This window comes from Polyodon spathula, chromosome 6, assembly GCF_017654505.1.
Source record: "Polyodon spathula isolate WHYD16114869_AA chromosome 6, ASM1765450v1, whole genome shotgun sequence".
Classification (NCBI taxonomy): domain Eukaryota; kingdom Metazoa; phylum Chordata; class Actinopteri; order Acipenseriformes; family Polyodontidae; genus Polyodon; species Polyodon spathula.
Window position 1 is genome coordinate 39,641,199 of NC_054539.1, and position 20,098 is coordinate 39,661,296.

Below are 20,098 nucleotides of genomic sequence, written 5' to 3' on the forward strand. Positions count from 1 at the left end.
CAGTCAGAACCATATTGTCAAAATGGAGAAAGTTTGGGACAATAGTGAATCTTCCCAGGTGTGGCCGTCCTTCCAAAATCACTCAGCAAGGCGTAAAATCATCCAGGAAGTCACAAAGAACCCTAGAACAGCATCCATGGATCTGCAGGCCTCTCTTGGCTCAGCTAAGGTCAGTGTTCATGACTCCACCATCAGAAAGATACTGGGCAAAAATGAGTTTCATGGCAGAGTAGCAAGGCGGAAACCACTGTTTGCCAAGTTTGCCAAAAAGCACCTGGATGATCCTCAAGAGTTCTGGAACAATTCTCTATGGACAGATGAGTCAAAAGTGGAACTTATTGGCCAACATGGGCCCTGTTATGTCTGGCGAAAACGAAACACTGCATTCCACAGTAAGAACCTCATACCAACGGTCAAGCATGGTGGAGGTAGTGTCATGATTTGAGGATGTTTTGCTGCACCAGGACCCGGACGACTTGCCGTCGTTGAAGGAACCATGAATTCTGCTCTGTATCAAAGAATTCTACAGGAGAATGTCAGGCCACCCGCCCATGAGCTGAAGCACAGCTGGGTCATGCAGCAAGACAATGATCCGAAACACACAAGCAAGTCTACATCAGAATGGCTGAAGATCATGAAATTTAAAGTTTTGGAATGGTGTAGTCAATGCCCAGACCTAAACCCCATTGAGATGCTGTGACAGGACCTGAAACTAGCAGTTTATGCTCGAAAACCCACAAATGTCATTGAGTTGAAGCAGTTCTGCATGAAGAAGTGGGCCAGAATTCCTCCACTGCGCTGTGAGAGACTGATCAATAACTATAGGATGTGTTTGGTTGCAGTAATTGCTGCTAAACGTGGTGTAACCAGTTATTGAGTCTAAGGGGGCAATTACTTTTTCACAGGGGGCATTGGGTGTTGTATAACTTTAATTAATACATGAAATAAGTATCAAAATGTTGTGTTGTTTATTCATTCAGGGTCCCTTTGATCTAATATTAGATTTTGGTTGAAGATCTGATAACATTCGGTGTCAAAAATATGCAAAAATGCAGAAAATCAGTCAGGGGGCAAATACTTTTTCACGGTACTGTATATAAACGCTTTTAACATTTAACCAACATGAACAATAGTTACTGTACTTAAACAAAATAATTTAGTTCCTTCAAAACTTCCCCTCCCTATGAAATCAGACCCTTTCCACTCAAAATATATAAAACCATTGTCTGACCTTTTGCTTGGAACTGTTCTCAGTGAAGTAGCCCTCATCTGTCCTGTCTGACCTCTGCAGAGCTGGAGAATCAATGCCTGCTTGCTGCTCTAAGACGGAGGAACGTGCTTCTTTTTCTTTCTTTCTTTTTTTTTTGCATGTTCACAAGGTTGACAGTTCTGACAGTCTCTCCTGGACCTTTCTGCACTCGCCACAGTAACTGGTATAGTCAAAAAGAGTTTCAGTGCAGTTGCAACATCCAAAACACTAGGCAATATAGTGTTATGTTTAAAAAATAAAAGCTCAGTTAGATCTTTAATCGTACCACCAGCAATTGGTTCTGAATGACAGTAGCTGTGTAGAAAAGTCTGGAGATAAATCCCCTTCGTACTGAGCTGCCAGAGACTCGGTTGATTTAAATAGCGCATCGTCATTAGCGCTAAGAAGTTCAGAAATACACATAAAATGAAACCGCTCCACTATAGTGTTCATTCCACAGAAACAGGTTTTCAACTGAGTAACAATAATGTCAATGTTGGTGTAGAATACAGCTACCTAAAAATGTTCCTCAGTGTTAGAGCATTGGTCTTCAGAATTCATCAAAAAGTTTTTTTGTACATCGTAATTGTTTTTAGGTAAACTTTTATTCAATTCCCCAATACTTGCAAGTGAAGATACAATGTTTACAGTCTGTAGTACTTTGGACTGGATCACAGCCATGAGCACGAACGTTAGTTTACCTACCGTAAACCTGGTTCCCTGAAAGAGAAGGTGGCCACCAAAACATCATTATGGGATACACTCCTGCCTATTGGTAGGTGTAACTGAGCTCTTTCTATCAAATCTGCTGATAGGCCTACCGAGGGTACTTAACCATCACGCAGGGGAGACTCACTCTCTTTTCGTGACGAAAACGTGATGACGACTGACGCAACCTCTCAGTTGGTGGCCATCTTCTCTTTCAGGGAACTAGGTTTATGGTAGGTAAACTAATGTTCCCTTTCAATTCGAAGACGGCCACCAAATTATCGTTAAGGGGAAACGAGCACCAGAGCTGTCGTGAGGGAGAGAAGAACGGCAGCATACGAGGGACGCATTAGCCCTGCCTGACCAAGGTCAGCGGTGTGAGCGTGCAACCTCAAGGACCGTAGTGCCTATTGAAGGCAATGAAGAATCTATCACATTCAGGTGATAGAGTCTGGAAAAAGTATGTGGGTTAGCTCAGCTAGCCGCATCACAGATTTCAGCCATGGAGGCATGAGGGCCCATGACGTAGCCACACGAAAGGAAAGTGCCCTAGCATTCTGTAGACTACCCACAACCGTGACCAACAGCCCTAAGGCTGACCAGCAGTCCTTTTCAGGGGCCAGACCCATAGCTGGAGCCTGCCCTGCTCCTGGTGCCAAAGCATGCCTCTCGCCTGGCTGAGGAGATCTCGGCAAAGCGGGATCTCCCAGGGCGGGCCGTTCAATAGCTTTCTCAGGGTTGAGAACCAGATTCTCCTGGGCCACCTGGGGGCCACTAGGAAAACTGACGTCTTCTCTGACAGGACCTTTTCGAGAAAGGCCGGGAGTAATGGCAGAGGCGGGAACTTGTAAAGGAGCGCTCTGGGCCATACATGGGATAAGGCATTGACAACGAGTGGACCACCGCAGAGGTGGAGGGAATACCACAGGGGACAATGAGTCGTTTCCGGTGAGACGAAGAGATCGACCTGCGCCTTCCCAAACCGTTACCAAACGCGATCCACCACCTGGGGTGGAGCAGCCACTCCGACGGATGGGGGCTCTCCCTCGAGAGGAGGTCCGCTGCCCAATTCTCCACACCCGGAACATGTGTCGCCCAAAGGGACAGCAGGTTTTGTTGTGCCCAAATCAGAAGCCGGAAGGCTAGACGATGCAGCCCCTGGGACCGAAGGCCACCCTGGTGGTTGATGTACGCCACCACTGATGTATTGTCCATGTGGATCAGCACATGTCTGTTCAACACCATGGGTAGAAAGTGCTGGAGGACAAGGAACACTGCCTGCAGCTCCAGAATCTTGATATGCAGGGACATCCAACAGCCCAACCAGGGCCCGCTGACTCCTCTGCCTTCACGGACTGCGCCCCAACCTGAGTTGAAGGCATCCACCATCATCACCCTGCGGTTGTAGACCACTCCCATTCGCACTGCTTGGCGCAGGTGAGAGGGAATCCTCCACCAACGCTGTGCACGCAAGACACACTGTCAGCCGACAGTGCCTGTCACGCTGGGGATGTAAGTGAAACGCATTGAGCCACGTCTGTAGTGGGCGCATGCACAATAAACCCAGCTCGATGGCTGATGTCGTTGCTACCATCAGACCCAATAACTTCTGGCACAAAACAAGGGGCGTCCTCGATCTTTGTCAAAACAGGGAGAAGTGGTGCTGGAGAGCTGCTACCGTGTCATCTGACAGGTATGCATGCATTGCAGTGGAATCCAGCCCGAGCCCCACATACGCTGTGCACTGCACCGGCATCAGCCGACTCTTGGCATCGTTGATGATGAGGCTCAGCCTCACTAGATGCTTCGTTACCAGTGCCATGTGGGCCACCGCTCCCTCCCGTGAATGGGAACAGATCAACCAGTCGTTGAGGTAGTTCATCCCTCTGATCACTTACAGCCGCAAGGGAGCAAGGATAGCGTCTACGCACTTTGAAAATGTACGGGGAACTAGGGAGAGGCCGAACGGCAGCACGGAAAACTCGTAAACACTGCCTTGAAAGGCGAAGTGGAGATACTTCCTGTGCTGTGGACATATGGGGATGTGAAAATATGCATTTCCCAAGTCCACCATGGTAAACCAGTCGCCTGGTTGGACAGACTGGAGTATGTGATGATGAGTCAGCATTTGGAACCTCCTCTGTTTCAGGAACCAGTTGAGAAACAGCAGGTCCAGGATGGGGCAAAAGCCATTGTCCTTCTCTGGCACCAGAAAGTATCTTGAGTAGAACCCCTCCCTGGGAGAGGTGGGGTCATCGAGACGAATGGCACGCTTGTCCAGCAAGGCTGAGGTCTGGAGCACCGAGGCCTGAAGCAAATCTGCCAATTTTTTTTCTTATGTAGTTGTGATGCCACAAAAAGGTGGGGGCCCCAAGCAAAACTGAAGCACGTAACTGTATTGTACCGTGGCGGGCATCCACGCAATGGAGGTACAGCGCACCAGTAGTGCAGCTGATGTGCCATAAACTGGGTTTGAGGCCTCAAGTCTTCAGGGGCCCTGTCGAGGTGGCTGAGGCGGTTGCCTGGGGCGAGTGCCCTGGAATCGCCTTCTAGGGTGCTGCTGCACGGGCTGGCCACGGCCGTGCCCTCCACGTTGCAGGAGAGTCCTGTCCCTTGACTGAGATAAGACCTGTAGGCGATGCCTAAGGTCACCTAGAGAGGCTGCGGGAACTGGCACCGTCCTGGTGACTGTCCACGTCGGGGGCAAGTGCCAGAGGCTTAACCTACCCTGCACCGGAGCAATGCAGTGACTTGCCGAGATGCCTCGCATTCTCAAAGAGAATGCTATAGGATCTCCTCCACTGCTGGACCAAAGGTATGGCCTGGCAATATAGGTGCGCCCAAAAGCACAGCCTTATTGGCATCAGGCACCCGTCCCTGCGACAGCCACAGCTGTCTGCGTGTGACCACTAAGCCCGCCAAGCTCTGGCCCAGGGCCTGCCCCTGCAGGCCGGAGATCTGGAGCAACGTGTGCAACAGCAATTGCAAATCTGTTGGCACCAGCTCTGGGTGTGGGGCGTCATGCAAGATACTATCCATATATGCAATCAGCATACTGGATGTATTGGCCAAGCAGGTGCTCTGGAGCCCCACCACATAAGCCCTCCGGATGTGTGTCTCTGTAACCCTGCATTGTGGGTTCAGGCACATAGGGTCCTTGGGTATACCTCCCACCAGTGGAGCCTTCACCAAGGCTGCAACGGTGGAGTCTACAGGGGGAAACCCCGCCAGGCCCTGTTTCTCCGCCCCCTCCAGCGTGGCCAGTTGAGAACCCCGTCTCAACTGGGTAGGTGCTGTGGCTGGGTGATCCCAAGAGGAGCGTACCTCCTCTGTAAATTGTGGTGGAAACCTGAAAATCAATAAACTACTCCCCGAAGCGTCTTTTAAGAGTTTTATTTACCCAAAGCACTTTCTCGAGAAAGGATCAGACACACAGAGTGCAAAAGCTGTCTGCAAAGAATCTGATAGCGAGTTTTTGTCAGTACACCATTTCTGTAAGCCTCAATAGCGGAACTCGGTCTCAGCTGCCTCAAGGGGTTTTTCGGCTTGCGGTCAGGCTGGAACATTCGGGACTTTCCAGCCCTAGCACCTGCGGTCAAATAAGTTTCATAGCTGCTAAGTTCCTCTTTACTATAAATCAAAGGTTACATGAAAGTCGTGCACGTACAAAAACACGCTCAGTATTGTTCCATTAAACATTTCTTTAAACATTTTTAAAGATTTCTAACACAAAAATCAGTGTGGGCATAGACCCTGACAGGAGACCTCAGAACCAGGGACCGTGTCCTTTGGGAACTCAGGTTCTGCCTTGACCTCCATCTCTGCTGGAAAAGTGGACTCCCCCCACGAGGCAGCGATAGAAAGCACGTCCTCATCAGAACAAAGCACCCGGTTGACCCGCTCATCCTGTTCTGCCACTGGGAGGTCAGGGGGCAGAACAGTGACTCTGGTCGGTGTTGGGGGTGGGGGAGACGCCCTACAGCAGGCCCCGGCCGGAGTATCACGCTTGCTGGGACTTCTTCACCTGTCTAGCTGTAAGCAATGGGGAGCAACTGCGGGTGGACACAGATGCCTGTGCACAGGGGATCTCCCCAGAGGGGCTCTGTGACATGGCTGGGAGGGGTCCGCAGTAGGGGACGAAGAACACCCCTGTGCGACTCTCTCCAGACGACAGGTGAGCACTCTGGTCTGAAAAGCCATGCAGATGCCGCAAGAGCCTTGTAGGGCTGTAGAAGCGTACTCGGGGCCACATGGTGTGTCTGTCCTGCTGTGGGATATTAGTCCCTCAAGCCTCACAGGCATGAAAACCAGCCCTGCTCGACATTGTAAGCCTGCGTGCAACTTGTACCGTGCACCAAGTGTCCCGAGTACCGTGCAACTATGTGCAACGCGTGCCCTGAAGCACCATGCCATGCACACTGACCACCGAGCGTACCGTGTGCACTGAGCACTGTTTGTACCATGTACACTGAGCACTGCGTGCACCAAGCACCGCCTGCACCAGGTGCCGTGCCTCACCAAGTATGATGCGCACTGGGTGCACTGAGTACCGTGTATCGTGGAGCACCGAGTCCCATGCGCACTGTGCACTAAGCACGGGGCATCAGATAATGCACACACCGCGTGCACAGAGTACCGTGTACACTGAGTACCATGTGTATCAACTGCCGTGCATGTATCAACTGTGCAACTGTATTGTTATATTAAAAAATATAACAATAATTAATATAGGGGGTAAATAATGGGGGGGTATATATCTTTATGTAAAAATACTAAAAATATTGGTATTAAATTTAAAATTATAAATGTATAATTATATAATAAAAAAAGGGGGTATAGTATAATTTAATGGTGTATAATAACTTAAAATATTATTTAAATTTATGGGTATGTAAAAATATATAGGGTTGGTATGGGTGTTAAAAAAAATTACTTTTGTGCTTTTTTTGTGTCTTTGGGTTTTTATATAAAAGTATTGGGGTATATAATTAATATCTATATAATAATTATATGTATAAATTCTTATTATGGTAAAAGTAAGTAATTATAAATATAATATTAATATTATAAAAATAAATAAGATTAATACAATAAATTAATAATAAAAAATAAATAAATCAATAAAAATGTGGGGTAATGGGGTCTTAATAAACATGTAATTAATACTAGTAAATATAGTATAAGTTGGTTCTAGGTATATTAGGGTGAGCCGGCTAGTACCTTGCATACTGCTTGCACCGAGCTACCGCTTGCCGGGCACTGTGTGCACCGCATAGCACTAGCGCATTTGCCTGTAGTAGTACTGCTAGTCAATAAGCATGGTGCACACCGTGGTACCTAAGTAGCACGGGCTGAGTCTTACGCACTGCGGCATTAAAAAACACTGGGGCAGCTATGCAAGGGTGCCTACCCTGACTGCGTTGTCACATACTGAGCAGTGCATAGTACACAACAGGGGGACAGGGCTGAAGCCACAGCAGGTTTCGAGTCAATAACCACTGTGCGCCCCGTGTTACCTAAGTAGCACGGGCTGAGTCTTACGCACCGCGGTGTTTAAAAAACACCGGGGCAGCTATGAAATTGTGCCTACCCTGAGCAGCGCGTAGCGTACAATAGGGGGATAGGGCCAAAGCCGCGGTGGGCGATTGACTTTGTACAACACAGTAAATCAATATACAACAATAATAGATATACGCAGTACAGATGGGGGGGAGAGCACATTGTCTGTCTGATTGTAAGGCCTACACACATGGTGAAGGCCAACACAGCCTATGTATCTTGCAACTCAACAGCGAGGCAAGCCTCGGTGAGGAGTATGCGGCTGGTCTGGCTGTAAACAGCCGCACTGCAGCTAATCCTCTGCACAAGCACGGGGACGCGACGCTACATTCAAAACAAGGCCCAACCAGAGCCCCACAGGCAGCTGGTGAACTAACTCGATAACGGGGACAAGGCAGGCCCAGCCCCATGGAGCAACAGTGCTCTCCCAAGTAAGAAAGAAGGGTGAAACACACACAGTTCTAAATATACTTACCGCAGTCGACTAAAAGACGACAGACAAAGAAAAGCAGCCTGACACGCGGAGCGAGCAGGTGCTGGATAGAAGGAAACAGAGAAAAAAGGCTACGGCTTAGAGCTATTGATTCCGGGAAAGCAGCGGAGCCAGCTTTCAGCACGAAGTGCAGGGGAACTAGCAGTAAACCAGCGCAGAACTTTTTAAAACAATATAAAGGTTCAATGCAACACAGAGAGGTCTTACCGTACCAATCTTAAGAAGCGAAACGAGAGTCTCCCCTGTGTGACGGTTAAGTACTCTCGGTAGGCGGGACCTTCGAATTGAAAGGGAACTTGAAGGTCTCCATGCATTTTCAGTCCAATTGCTTCTGAGCACTCATCTATCTTTTTAGATTGTAGAATGATTGTACTTAGTGCTTTCATAATATCAACAAAGTGGAAGCGTAGAGCAAGGAGAGTATCGTGCCTGGATGCCCAGCGTGTGAGACACAGCTTTTTCAGTGTCGGTTTTGCAGAAGACATTACTTCAGTAATGAGCTTCCATCGTTTGATGTTTTGACAAAAAAATAAGTATAGTCGCTACACTAAAATTCCTTAACAATAGAATACAATTGAGCCTCTTTTATCTCAGTAACTATTTCATTTTGTATTTTATATATTTTTTTTTACAGTAAATCAATCAGCTCGTTTTGTATTCATGGGCTAAGATATTTTACTTTGGTGTCTTTTTCAATTAACTGTTTTAAAACTGGGTCATATTTACTTAAGAGTTCTATAACTGACTAAAAGTTTCTACTGTTTTTCTCTCCTAACTTTTCTCTGTGTCCTCAGAAAGCTAGATTACAAGTATGTCAGTGACTCTATAAAACTTGTGTCCAACAGCTCACCTGGCCTCTGTATTCAGCTTCTAATTTCAGGTCGATAGTCTCATAATTTACGATGTGTCTTAAATAATACAGGCTGCTAAGTGTGAACATGCCAAGGAAAATATAATTTTGAAAAATAAAAACTTGTCTAGCATTGAAATTTTAATGTTTAACGTTTTAATGCTGCTAACAGCAAATACTAAATCAGACACAGTTTTTCAAATAAACATGTTTTTCTTTTTTAATAAAATGAAAATCAACTTACTTGTGATATCTTCATTCTGCAATATTGTGCAATATTGGGTATACCTTACTGTAAGTACTCGCTGCCATTTTTCAAGATTTCTTTTTCGTGCACCATTTTTTGATACCGCACTCAGGTAGGCAAGATTTAAACGATCAATTTTTTTTTTTAATCTATCAAAGCTAACAGGTTTGATTAAAAAAAAAAAAAAACTAATTCATATATATATATATACACATATATATATATATATATATATATATATATACATACACAGCAGCTTGCAAAAGTATTCAGACCCCTGACCAATTCTCTCATATTACTGAATTACAAATGGTACATTGAAATTTCGTTCTGTTCTATATTTTATTTTAAAACACTTAAAGTCAGAATCAATTATTGTAAGGTGACATTGGTTTTATAAGAAAAATAAAAAACTGAAATATCTTGCTTGCATAAGTATTCAACCCCCACACATTAATATTTGGTAGAGCCACCTTTCACTGCAATAACAGCTTTAAGTCTTTTGGGTTAAGTATGTACCAGCTTTGCACACAGTGTCTGAGCGATTTTGGCCCATTCTTCTTGGCAGATTTGCTCCAAGTTGTTCAGGTTGGTTGGACGATGCTTGTGGACCGCAATTTTCAAATAGTTCCACAGATTCTCAATGGGATTGAGATCAGGACTTTGACTGGGCCACTGTAGGACATTCACCTTTTTGTTCTTGAGCCACTCCAATGTTGCTTTGGCCTTGTGCTTGGGGTCATTGTCCTGCTGAAAAGTGAATTTCCTCCCAAGCTTCAGTTTTTTAGCGGACTGAAGCAGAATCTCTTGCAGTATTTTCCTGTATTTTGCTCCATCCATTCTTCCTTCAATTTAACAAGATGCCCAGTCCTTGCTGATGAGAAGCATCCCCACAGCATGATGCTGCCACCACCATACTTCACTGTAGGGATGGTGTGTCTTGAGGCATGGTCAGTGTTAGGTTTGCGCCACACATAGCGCTTTGAGTTTTGGCCAAAAAGCTCTATCTTGGTCTCATCTCACCACAAAACCTTTTCCCACATCGCAGCTGGGTCGCTCTCATGCTTTCTGGCAAACTCCAGATGTGCTTTCAGATGGTACTTTTTGAGTAATGTCTTCTTTCTTGCCACCCTCCCATACAGGCCAGTGTTATGCAGAGCTCTTGATATGGTTGACTGGTGCACCATTACTCCACTCCCAGCCACTGAACTCTGTAGCTCCTTCAAAGTGATTGTTGGCCTCTCTGTGGCTTCTCTCACAAGTCTCCTTCTTGTTTGAGTGCTGAGTTTTGAGGGACGGCCTTTTCTTGGCAGTACCTGGGTGGTGTGATGCAGCTTCCACTTCCTGATTATTGATCCAACTGTGCTCACTGTGATATCCAAACACTTGGATATTATTTTGCACCCTTTCCCTAATCTATGGATTTGTATTACTTTATCTCTAACTTCTGTAGAATGTCTTTGGTCTTCATTTTCCTTCAGATTCACAGCCTTACCAATGATCCTTCAACAGTGGGGTTTTTATCCAGAAAATGTGACAGCAACTTTAATGGTTCACAGGTGGAGGCCAATGGTAAGGTAATTGTGTCCTTGTTAGGGCAATTTCTTTCATCGGTGCAAACTGGGAGCTTCCACAGCACAGGGGTTGAATACTTATGCAAGCAAGATATTTCAGTTTTTTATTTTTCTTAAAAAATATTTCCCAACATAAAACCAATGTCACCTTACAATAATTGATTCTGACTTTCAGTGTTTAAAAATAAAATATCAAACAGGACGAATTTTGTAATTCGATAATATGAGAGAATTGGTCAGGGGTGTGAATACTTTTGCAAGCCACTGTATATATATATATATATATATATATATATATATATAATATATATATATATAATTAATATACAGTGCCTATAGAAAGTCTACACCCCCTTTCAAAATTTTCACCTTTTGTTGCCTTATAGCCTGGAATTAAAATGCATTAAAATAGTTTTTTTTTTTTCCTTTATCTACACATCGTACCCCACAACTTCCAAGTGAAAAAAATATTCTAGAAATATTTTGAAAATTATTTAAAAATAAAAACTGAAATAGCTCGGTTGAATAAGTGTCCACCCTCCTTATAATAGGAATCCTAAATTAGCTCAGGTGTGTAGAAAAAATCCTAATTTAAATGCATGAAACTCTGAGGCACTGACACAACAAAATGTGAAAAAAGTTCAAGGGGGTAGACTAGACTTTCTATAGGCACTGTGTGTGTATATATATATATATATATATATATATATATATATATATATACACACACACACACACACACACAGTTGTAGTCAAAAGTTTACATACACCAATGGAAATTTATAATTTCTAGAAATTTCTCAAAAAGAAAGAATTTTAGGAAAAATCTTTTGTAGCAATAGTTTTGCTTTTGTATACGAGGAAAAAATATTTCAAGAAATATTTATTTTTTCTTTTCTACCATTATTTATTTAATCAATTTTTTGCAAAACTCCAAAATGCTAATTCAAAAGTGTTCATACCGTGACAAGTAACATTAAATTAATAGCTAATTGACACACCTTTAGCAATAATAACCTCTATTAAATGATTAGGATATTTGGCAATGAGCTTTTGGCAAGATTTTTTAGTGATTTTTGACTATTCTTTAACACAGAATTGTTCGTTCAAATTCCAAGGACTTCTCTTGTGTATAGCCTTCGTCAACTCATACCAAAGATTATCAATAGTATTTAATCAGGACTTTGACTATGCCATTCCAGAACCTTGATTTTATTCTTCTTTAACCATTCTGAAGTACATTTTGATGTGTGCTTTGGATCGTGTTGTGTTGGAATGTCCAGTTGCACTTTAAATCTTTTAGTATGCTGTGGAATCTATTTTACCATGTAAATTTCCTGTGCCATCAAAAAAAGACTTCCAAAACAAACAAAAAAAGCCTATCTCCTTAATGGAGCACTGACTGAACAGGTAAGTTTCCCTAACTAACAGTCCAGGCAGCCAAGCTGCTTAACGGCTCCAAAACACCAGGACTCTTGAGTCCTATCTTGCACAAAAACTCAATTCTTGCCACCTTCATTTAGCTCACAGCTCACTTTCCAACTCTCCTTAACCAACAGGTTGACCCTGCCCTTTTTAAAAGGCTCCCAATTATTTAACCGAAGGCAGCTGTTGAACCAATTACACAATCACCTACTTTACAATTGGCCTGGGAATTGATGTCCTGCTGCGCCCGGCAGGACTATAGTTCCTTAAAACGGGTATAGACTGCACATAATGCTTGGCCCAAAATACCTGCCCTTGACCACAATGCCCCACACTTCATCACATATATATATACACACACACACACACACACACATAAAGGTGCACTCCACTTATAACAGAGAACTGAGTTCCATTTACAACGTATCGAGGAGGCATGTCTTTTAATAGGGAATTACTAGTTAAAATGGACTAGTTTATAACTAGTTAGTATTGTGACAGAAAGACAATGATTCTTGGTGGTAAATCTCCCTCCCAACCTGTGAGGGCACTAAGTAACAGGACCAGAGTTCCCTGGATTGCTTGCCCTGACAGTTCGTTCCTAGGGTTAAAAGGAAGTCAGTCATTTAGAAAAGGTCTGGAGCTTCGGTATACTAACTCATCGACCGTGGATTGGAGGAGCGGCTCAGACGTTTACCAAGGGGTCAAGAGTGACGATATAAGTAGGGGTTGAAGCGACGTAATCTGTTCCATCATTTTGGTTGTTGAAAAAGAACCCGGAAGGACCTGTGTTTGGAATGTATGTAACATGAGTGTTTGTTTGTCTTGACTACTTGTTGCTTGTTATTATTAAGATAGCTAACACGTTCCGGACCTGTCCCCAGAGGCCAGCACAAACCCGGAACAGCACTGCACTCATATCACCATAAACTGTATTTGCACCACAATCACTAATTCACACACTAACGGACTTGTGTATGTGTTTTGTGTTTCATGTGGGGGAACAATAAGCAGGACTATTATTTCAGGACCAACCCAGGAATTGCAAAGTAAGTAATACATGCTGCTGTATTACTTATCATCTTTATTAAGAAAGTTTATAAACCAGAGGAGGCCACTCTGCCCATCTTGCTCGTTTGGTTGTTAGTAGCTTATTGATCCCAGAATCTTATCAAGCAGCTTCTTGAAGGATCCCAGGGTGTCAGCTTCAATAACATTACTGGGGAGTTGGTTCCAGAGTCCCACAATTCTTTATGTAAAAAAGTGCCTCCTATTTTCTGTTTGAATGCCCCTTTATCTAATCTCCACTTGTGACCCCTGGTCCTTGTTTCTTTTTTCACATCAAAAAAGTCCCTTGGGTCGACATTGTCAATAGCTTTTCGAATTTTGAATGCTTGAGTCAGATGGCCGCATACTCTTCTTTGATCAAGACTAAATAGATTCAATTCTTTTAGCCTGTCTGCATATGATATGCCTTTTAAACCCGGAATAATTCTAGTCGCTCTTCTTTGCCCTCTTTCTAGAGCAGCAATATATTTTTTGCAGTAAGGTGACCAGAGCTGAACAGAGTATTCTAGATGAGGTCTTACTAATGCATTGTAAAGCTTTAACATTACTTCCCTTGATTTAAATTCAAAACTTTTCACTCTATATCCGAGCATCCTGTTGGCCTTTTCCACAGTTTCCCCACATTGTCTAGATAAAGACATTTCTGAGACTGAGACCTGTTTAAACATTAAAGAAACCCAAGTAGACAGTATTTATTATTTCAGAACACTATGAAGCCTAAAAAATAGTGGTACTTGCTTCCTTACTAAAACAGAATCCTGTCATTTGTTAAAGGCAAGCATGCTGCAGCCTCCTGCAGATTGCTTGCCCATACATTGAGACTGCACGTTCTGTATCCACTGAATTCATGTTAAGGCAAAGCTTTGCCAAGTTATACAGATGTGGAAATCGATTGGAAACAGCCCCAAAATTCGGTTACCCAAGGGCATCTGGCATGCTTTAATAAAGGCAATATATGCAGCATGTGTGCTGTCCTGTTATTTGTCCCATCCAATAATTATTTTACTAGTACCGTACTGAGTCAAAACAAAGAAAACGTGGCTATTTATTCGGGTCTAAAATTCCAACTGCAAAAAAGAAAGCAGCAGGTTGAAGCAAGGTGGCTGTGCTAGATTGTTTTAGTAGTGATTTAACTTGCAGATAGGAATACTTTTTGTCTGGGCTGACTTTCCTGTTTGTTTTCTGAAATCTGTTTATTTTACGTTCTGTTCAGCAGCCTCTGTAGTAGCTTTTGTTTAATGTGTGACTCTGAAGCTAAACAGCGATCGATCGTATTTTCTCCAAAGACACATTAAGATATGTAAAACAATTACCTCAATCTGCATGTGGGTCATTCTACAAATGCGGTGGCAAATGCTGTCACTCACGTTTATAGTAATTAAATTCAGAGAAAAATGGCACATAATCACATAATACCAAAATACTTAGTTTAATTAAGGTTTTTATGAATATTCACATTATTTTCTACTTTTTTAGCTGCAAAAGTTTATTCATTTTACATTTTAAAGTCAGTGAGAGCATGAAAATTGGTCCATCACTCATATTATGAGCAGAGGTATTATGACATTTTATGACATATATTTTGATAGTTTTTAAAGCTTGCTGGTAAACAAGTGTATTTAAATATTTGTTTAGATATGTGGAGAAGTACTAGTCTTAAATAGTTATTTAAATATGTTTAATTAAAATTTGTCACTCAATTTAACATCAGTGGTGTTACCACAATGAAAATTCTCCATTACAATGAAATAAAAACGCCTCAGGAAGTCCTTACTGTTGCAAAAGGTCATTGGAGGCGGGGCTTGCACGATGAGCTCATGGTGAGTGAGCACACCCTTGCACTTTGCCATAAATTTGATGAACTATATGAAGATCACTGACTATTTGTGTCTTTTTTAGACATTATCCAGCTCCTAAACAAATGTTCAATGTAAAAAGTATTTAATTATTTCATTTATTTATTTAACATTTATTATAGTGCCTTTAACCAAGGTGCTTTACAAGTTTTTAGAATTTGTATAATCTGAAAAAATGGGTGAAGAAAGAGGGTAAGATTATTGGGGTAAGATGAGGAGATTAATAGCTATACGAAAGCAAGGGCCAGAGGCTAGGTCAGGATCGGGGAGGCAAGGTCATAACAAGAGGTCGGGGGCCAGGAGTAAGGGTAGGATGGGCTAGAGAAAAAAGATGAGTTTTAAGGGAGGCGTGAAAACTGCATAGACTGGGTGACTGTTTTATGATAAGTCGGAGTTTATTCCAATGAAGGGGAGTAAGAAGAGAGAAGGGACAGAAACAGGATTGGGCACAGGGCGAGGGTGGGACAGAGAGGGACAGTAGTGATTGGGAGCATAAGGGATGAGGAGGAATATAATAGGAAATAAGTGCAGCCAGATAAGGTGGGGCAAGGCCATGGAGAGATTTGTATACTAGTGCAAGGAATTTGAACAGGCAATGGTGGTAAACAGGGAGCCAGTGTAGTTGGAGGAAGAGAGGGAAAGTGTTGAAGGAGTGGGGGAGGTTAAATATAATACTGTGTGACAGAAATACAATGAGTTCTGGTGATAAATCTCCCTCCTGACCTGTGAGGGCGCTAAAGAACAGGAGGAGAAGTATCTGGAAGGGCTGGTCAGTTCGTTTCCGGGACCGGGAAGTCGGTCAGCTTGGAAAGAAGCGAGACTCTGTTGTAAGACTGTATTGACCTGAAATGTAAACAAGGGGCAGCTGCAAGTAATAAGGCAGCTGCAACCGTTTACCTAGATGTCATGCGGGAGTTCATATAGGGACCGGGGTAACGCTGATCTTTTCCTTCATTTGGGTTGAACAGTGGGAGAGAGAAGGACTGAGAGAGGAGCTCTCAGAGTGAAAAAGAAAGTGTTATACATGTTGTGTGTTATTTCTGTCTGTCCGTAATTGTCTGTTCTTTGTCGCACCAATAGACAGTTAACACACACCTCCGGAGCTGTCGCCATGAAAGCACTATCCGGAGCATCACTGCACAGAGCACCTGCACGTTTGAATATCACCCAGGACTGGTGACCGTGCCTTTGTTTTTGTTTAGGACTGTGCCTTGTTTGTCATCATCCCTGTGCTTTACACATTGTTGTGTATTGCCAGGGATTTATTACTTGACGGTCACCAGACCTGGAAAAAGACAAAATAAACACCTATTCACCGAATCACCATTGTCTGATTATCACTCCTGCACCACATCACCGCTACACCTGTTCCCCTTACCAGCTACTTTGCCACATATGGGCAGCAGCATTTTGATTTTGTTGAAGTGGTGTAAAGATGTAGGAGGGGAGACCAAGGAGGAAGGAGTTACAATAATCAAGCTGGGTGAAAATGAAAGAGTGAACCAGGAGTTTGGTAGCGGAGAAGGAAATTATTGATTATTGGGTTATTGAAGGCAACGGCAGAGGTGCATGAAGATAGATATGACTGTAGCTAGGCAAGGGGTATGCCAGAGATGCCAAGGCTAGAGAGTGGAGTGGAGGATGGGGTGGTTGACAGTGTCAAAAGCAGAAGAAAGATCAAGAAGAATGAGGATAGAGGAAAGTCCAGCATGGGAGGAATTGGCCAGATGGTTCTATTATATATTATACATCATCACTGCTGTATTGCAATATCATAACCATATCTTATCACATGACTTGTCAGGTATGGCGAAATTAAGTGCAGCAGAGAAACAAAAAATATACAGGTACAGTTGTTCCTTTAGAAAATGTATTCAAAATATTTTAAACGATTAAATTGTTAGAATAAAACATCTTAATTGATCATTTTCAATGTATTTTAAACTAATGTCAGCTTTCAAAATTTGATATATTTCTTAACAGTTCATAAATTAATAAGGTTTGTTGATATAACAATGTGTCAATGTCATTGATGTTACATTGTGTCAGTGGAGTTACTGCACGGAGGATTGATGTTCTGGTAACAAGAATGCCACAACCTAAATATTCATCATTTCAACATGCCTACTTGTAACATTATTTGAAAGACAACATATTAAGGACATAGTTATGCAAGTTTGATGAAACATATTAAATTATTGTTTAAGTTAGAGGAAAAATGGGCCAGCGCAAATCGATAAAAAGCATACAATGCAATTTTACACTTACTTTTTTTAAAAAAACGAAAGAACTATAAAAATCTTATTTTAGAATTGTTAGAAGACATTCCTTGCCTAAACAAGTTGAGCAAAAAAAAAAAAAAAATTAACAAATAAGATTGTGGTTAACCATTATTTGCATTTTAGGCATGAGTAACACCACTGACAAAAGAGCAGCTTAACCACTATTTGATTAAAAATATTAAAATAACTGAAATACATTAAGTACTACAATTAGTTGTATAAGAAAGATAAGATGTTCACAAATGTATTACACGACTTTTTCTTAAGGAAAGGTGAGTTTCATTTCTAAGAAATTTTCAGATCCAAAAGCCACCGCATTAGTAGAATGACCCATGTACAGTTTATTTGGGAAATATCTTGAAACGATCATCAGCCGAAATATACTTCGCTTTTTTGTTATCCATTTCTACTATTTTACCTCCAATGCTGAAAACTAGATTTTAGCACCGAAATGAAAACAATGCAGCACCTAACTCTGTCCCACCCCCTACTACACATTACATGTCACAGAAAAGCAGTACAGATGCGCTGATAGGCTGATTAAAACTCAGTTCTCATTTGAATAGTAAACAACAATGTTAACTGCTTTTGGACATTTTTAATTTTTAATTTTTTTTTGTAAATGTTGTTTGTGGATGTTTTTTGTTTGTTTGTTTTATGCTTACGTGCAACGCACACAGGACATCGAAGGAATAAAAAAGGGCTTCTACAGAAAGAAGTTGCATCTTTTGCATTGTGCAGTTGTCAATTTAATTCCATAAAATTCGCAAAATCGCGATTTAGGTAGACCCTTAATTATAAGGGAACTGCACCTGTATACATATTACTATATATTTTTTACTATGTACCTTACTTATAATTTTGACTTTTCTTAAGAAAATGTCAAATATAATAATCCCCAAATATAGTCAATTATTATCTGTTTTTGTATAGGTTTCTATTTTATGATACTTTTGAAAATTGTATTTTTAACTGCAACTCCGTGCGCTTATTCCTCTGAAGTGTCCCAGAGTAAATTATGTTTTTAGGGCTTTTCATTTTTCTGCATGGTTCTTTGAGGAGCGTCATAAAATAGCTGTATTAAACCACAGGCAAAGCGGTTCTGTTGAAATATTCCACTCAAAACACTGCAGCTCAAATTCAAACAGAGTCATCCAATACAAAGTGCTATAAACTTACTATGAATGGCTGAGGCTAAAAGATAAAGCTAAAACATTTTTTATATTTCAACATATGAATTCTATGATGTGAACTAATTCATTGTAATTTTCTACAAGCTGTTTACCCCAAAGTGTCATTAGTACCAATTACAATTCTAAAACAAATATATTGTTTATTTCCATTTGACTATATTGCGTGTGTTTTCCTTAAAACATCGTGGCAACGATGATTTGGAATAAATAACTGTACATTGTCAGCTGTTGTTGACAGTGATATGGTCTTCTTATAGGTCTGGTATGGTTTTTTCAGGGTAATACACTAGTGTAGCAATGGTATCCCAATGATATTTTTCTGTAAGTTCATACCTGCCAGGTTGAAGGATGACTCTGTTCCGGGTCTGTATTGTTTAGGGCCCAGTGAGAAGATACAATTTCCACTGTCTTCTCAGCTGAATCCAAAAGGCTGAGCAGGCCCTGATAGAGAGATAGATGGACAGTGCCATTGTCCAAATAGGACAGGTCTTCAGGGATGTTCTCTACAAGAACAATCCTGAGGGGAAAAAAAACAAAAAAACAATTGGCTAAAAGCTTGCACTTCAGTGATTTTCTAGTAAAAAAAAGTTTTAAAAAAAAGTTATTTAAAAACATTTGTTTTAGCTTAAACAATTTTGTCATTACACACAAACATCAGAACTGTTAACTAGACCATAAACATCACCAAAATAAATATCAGGATCAAGATTTCAAAATGTTCAAGTTCTCATATTAATAAAAAAAACCTAACCAAAAAAACCCAACACATTGGCATTAACTTTGTATGAAATACTTCAGAGAAGTTGGTGAAACTAGAGAAATTGAAAAAGTTATCTGTAAAACAAAATGTGTCTTGTGACTTGCCATGCATTACAACAAATAAAATATATCAAAACCATTCCACTGCTTGTCTTTAATAAATTAGCTCCTTAAGAAGTAAATTGTAGCATTGATCTACCACACAGCCTTCACTACTAGTGTCTAAATTCACTATTTTGTTTTTCTGTTTTAGTTATCTAGGTAAAGATTTCATTATCGGAGTCATGTCTGTGATCTCTTGGATGTAAGAGAAATCGCAAAGCACTTTACATAAAAATTAAAACAAACCTAAAAACAATACACATTGTAAAAACGTCAGTTGATAAAAATAAGACAAAAATAAGCCTTTAGTGCAAATTGAAAAGCCTCAATAGTCCTTCAAATGTCAGGGCAGGTTATTCCAGAGGCGAGGGGTTCACAGAACAAAAGCCCCGATCACCCACAGTGCGCAGCCTTGTCCTCGGCACAAGCATCTGGGCACTACTAGCAGACCGCAAACTCCGCTGCAGCACATACTGACAGAGCATGTCCTTAAAATAGACTGGACCAAGGTCAAAAATCAACAGCAAGATCTTGTAATCAATTTTAAATTTTACTGGCAACCAATGAAGAGATGCTAGATTGGAGATAAGTGATCATGCTTTCTTGTTCTCGTCACTGCACAGCACTATTTTGCACATACTGGAGCCTATGAATTAGTTTTGAAGAGACACCAGAAAACAAAGCATTACAATAGTCCAACCTCGATGAAATAAAGACATGTGTTAGTTTCTTG

At 41.7% G+C, this 20,098-nt stretch overlaps 1 protein-coding gene across 1 annotated transcript in view; it reads right to left on the reverse strand.

Annotated features, from left to right (window-relative positions):
• Window positions 1-20,098, reverse strand: part of LOC121316553 (inactive phospholipase D5-like) — a 181,622-nt gene that overhangs the window by 77,025 nt on the left and 84,499 nt on the right. The window contains exon 3 of the mRNA XM_041251598.1: window positions 18,838-19,021. Coding sequence (XP_041107532.1) covers window positions 18,838-19,021 — 184 coding nt within the window. The remainder of the gene's footprint in view (window positions 1-18,837; window positions 19,022-20,098) is intronic.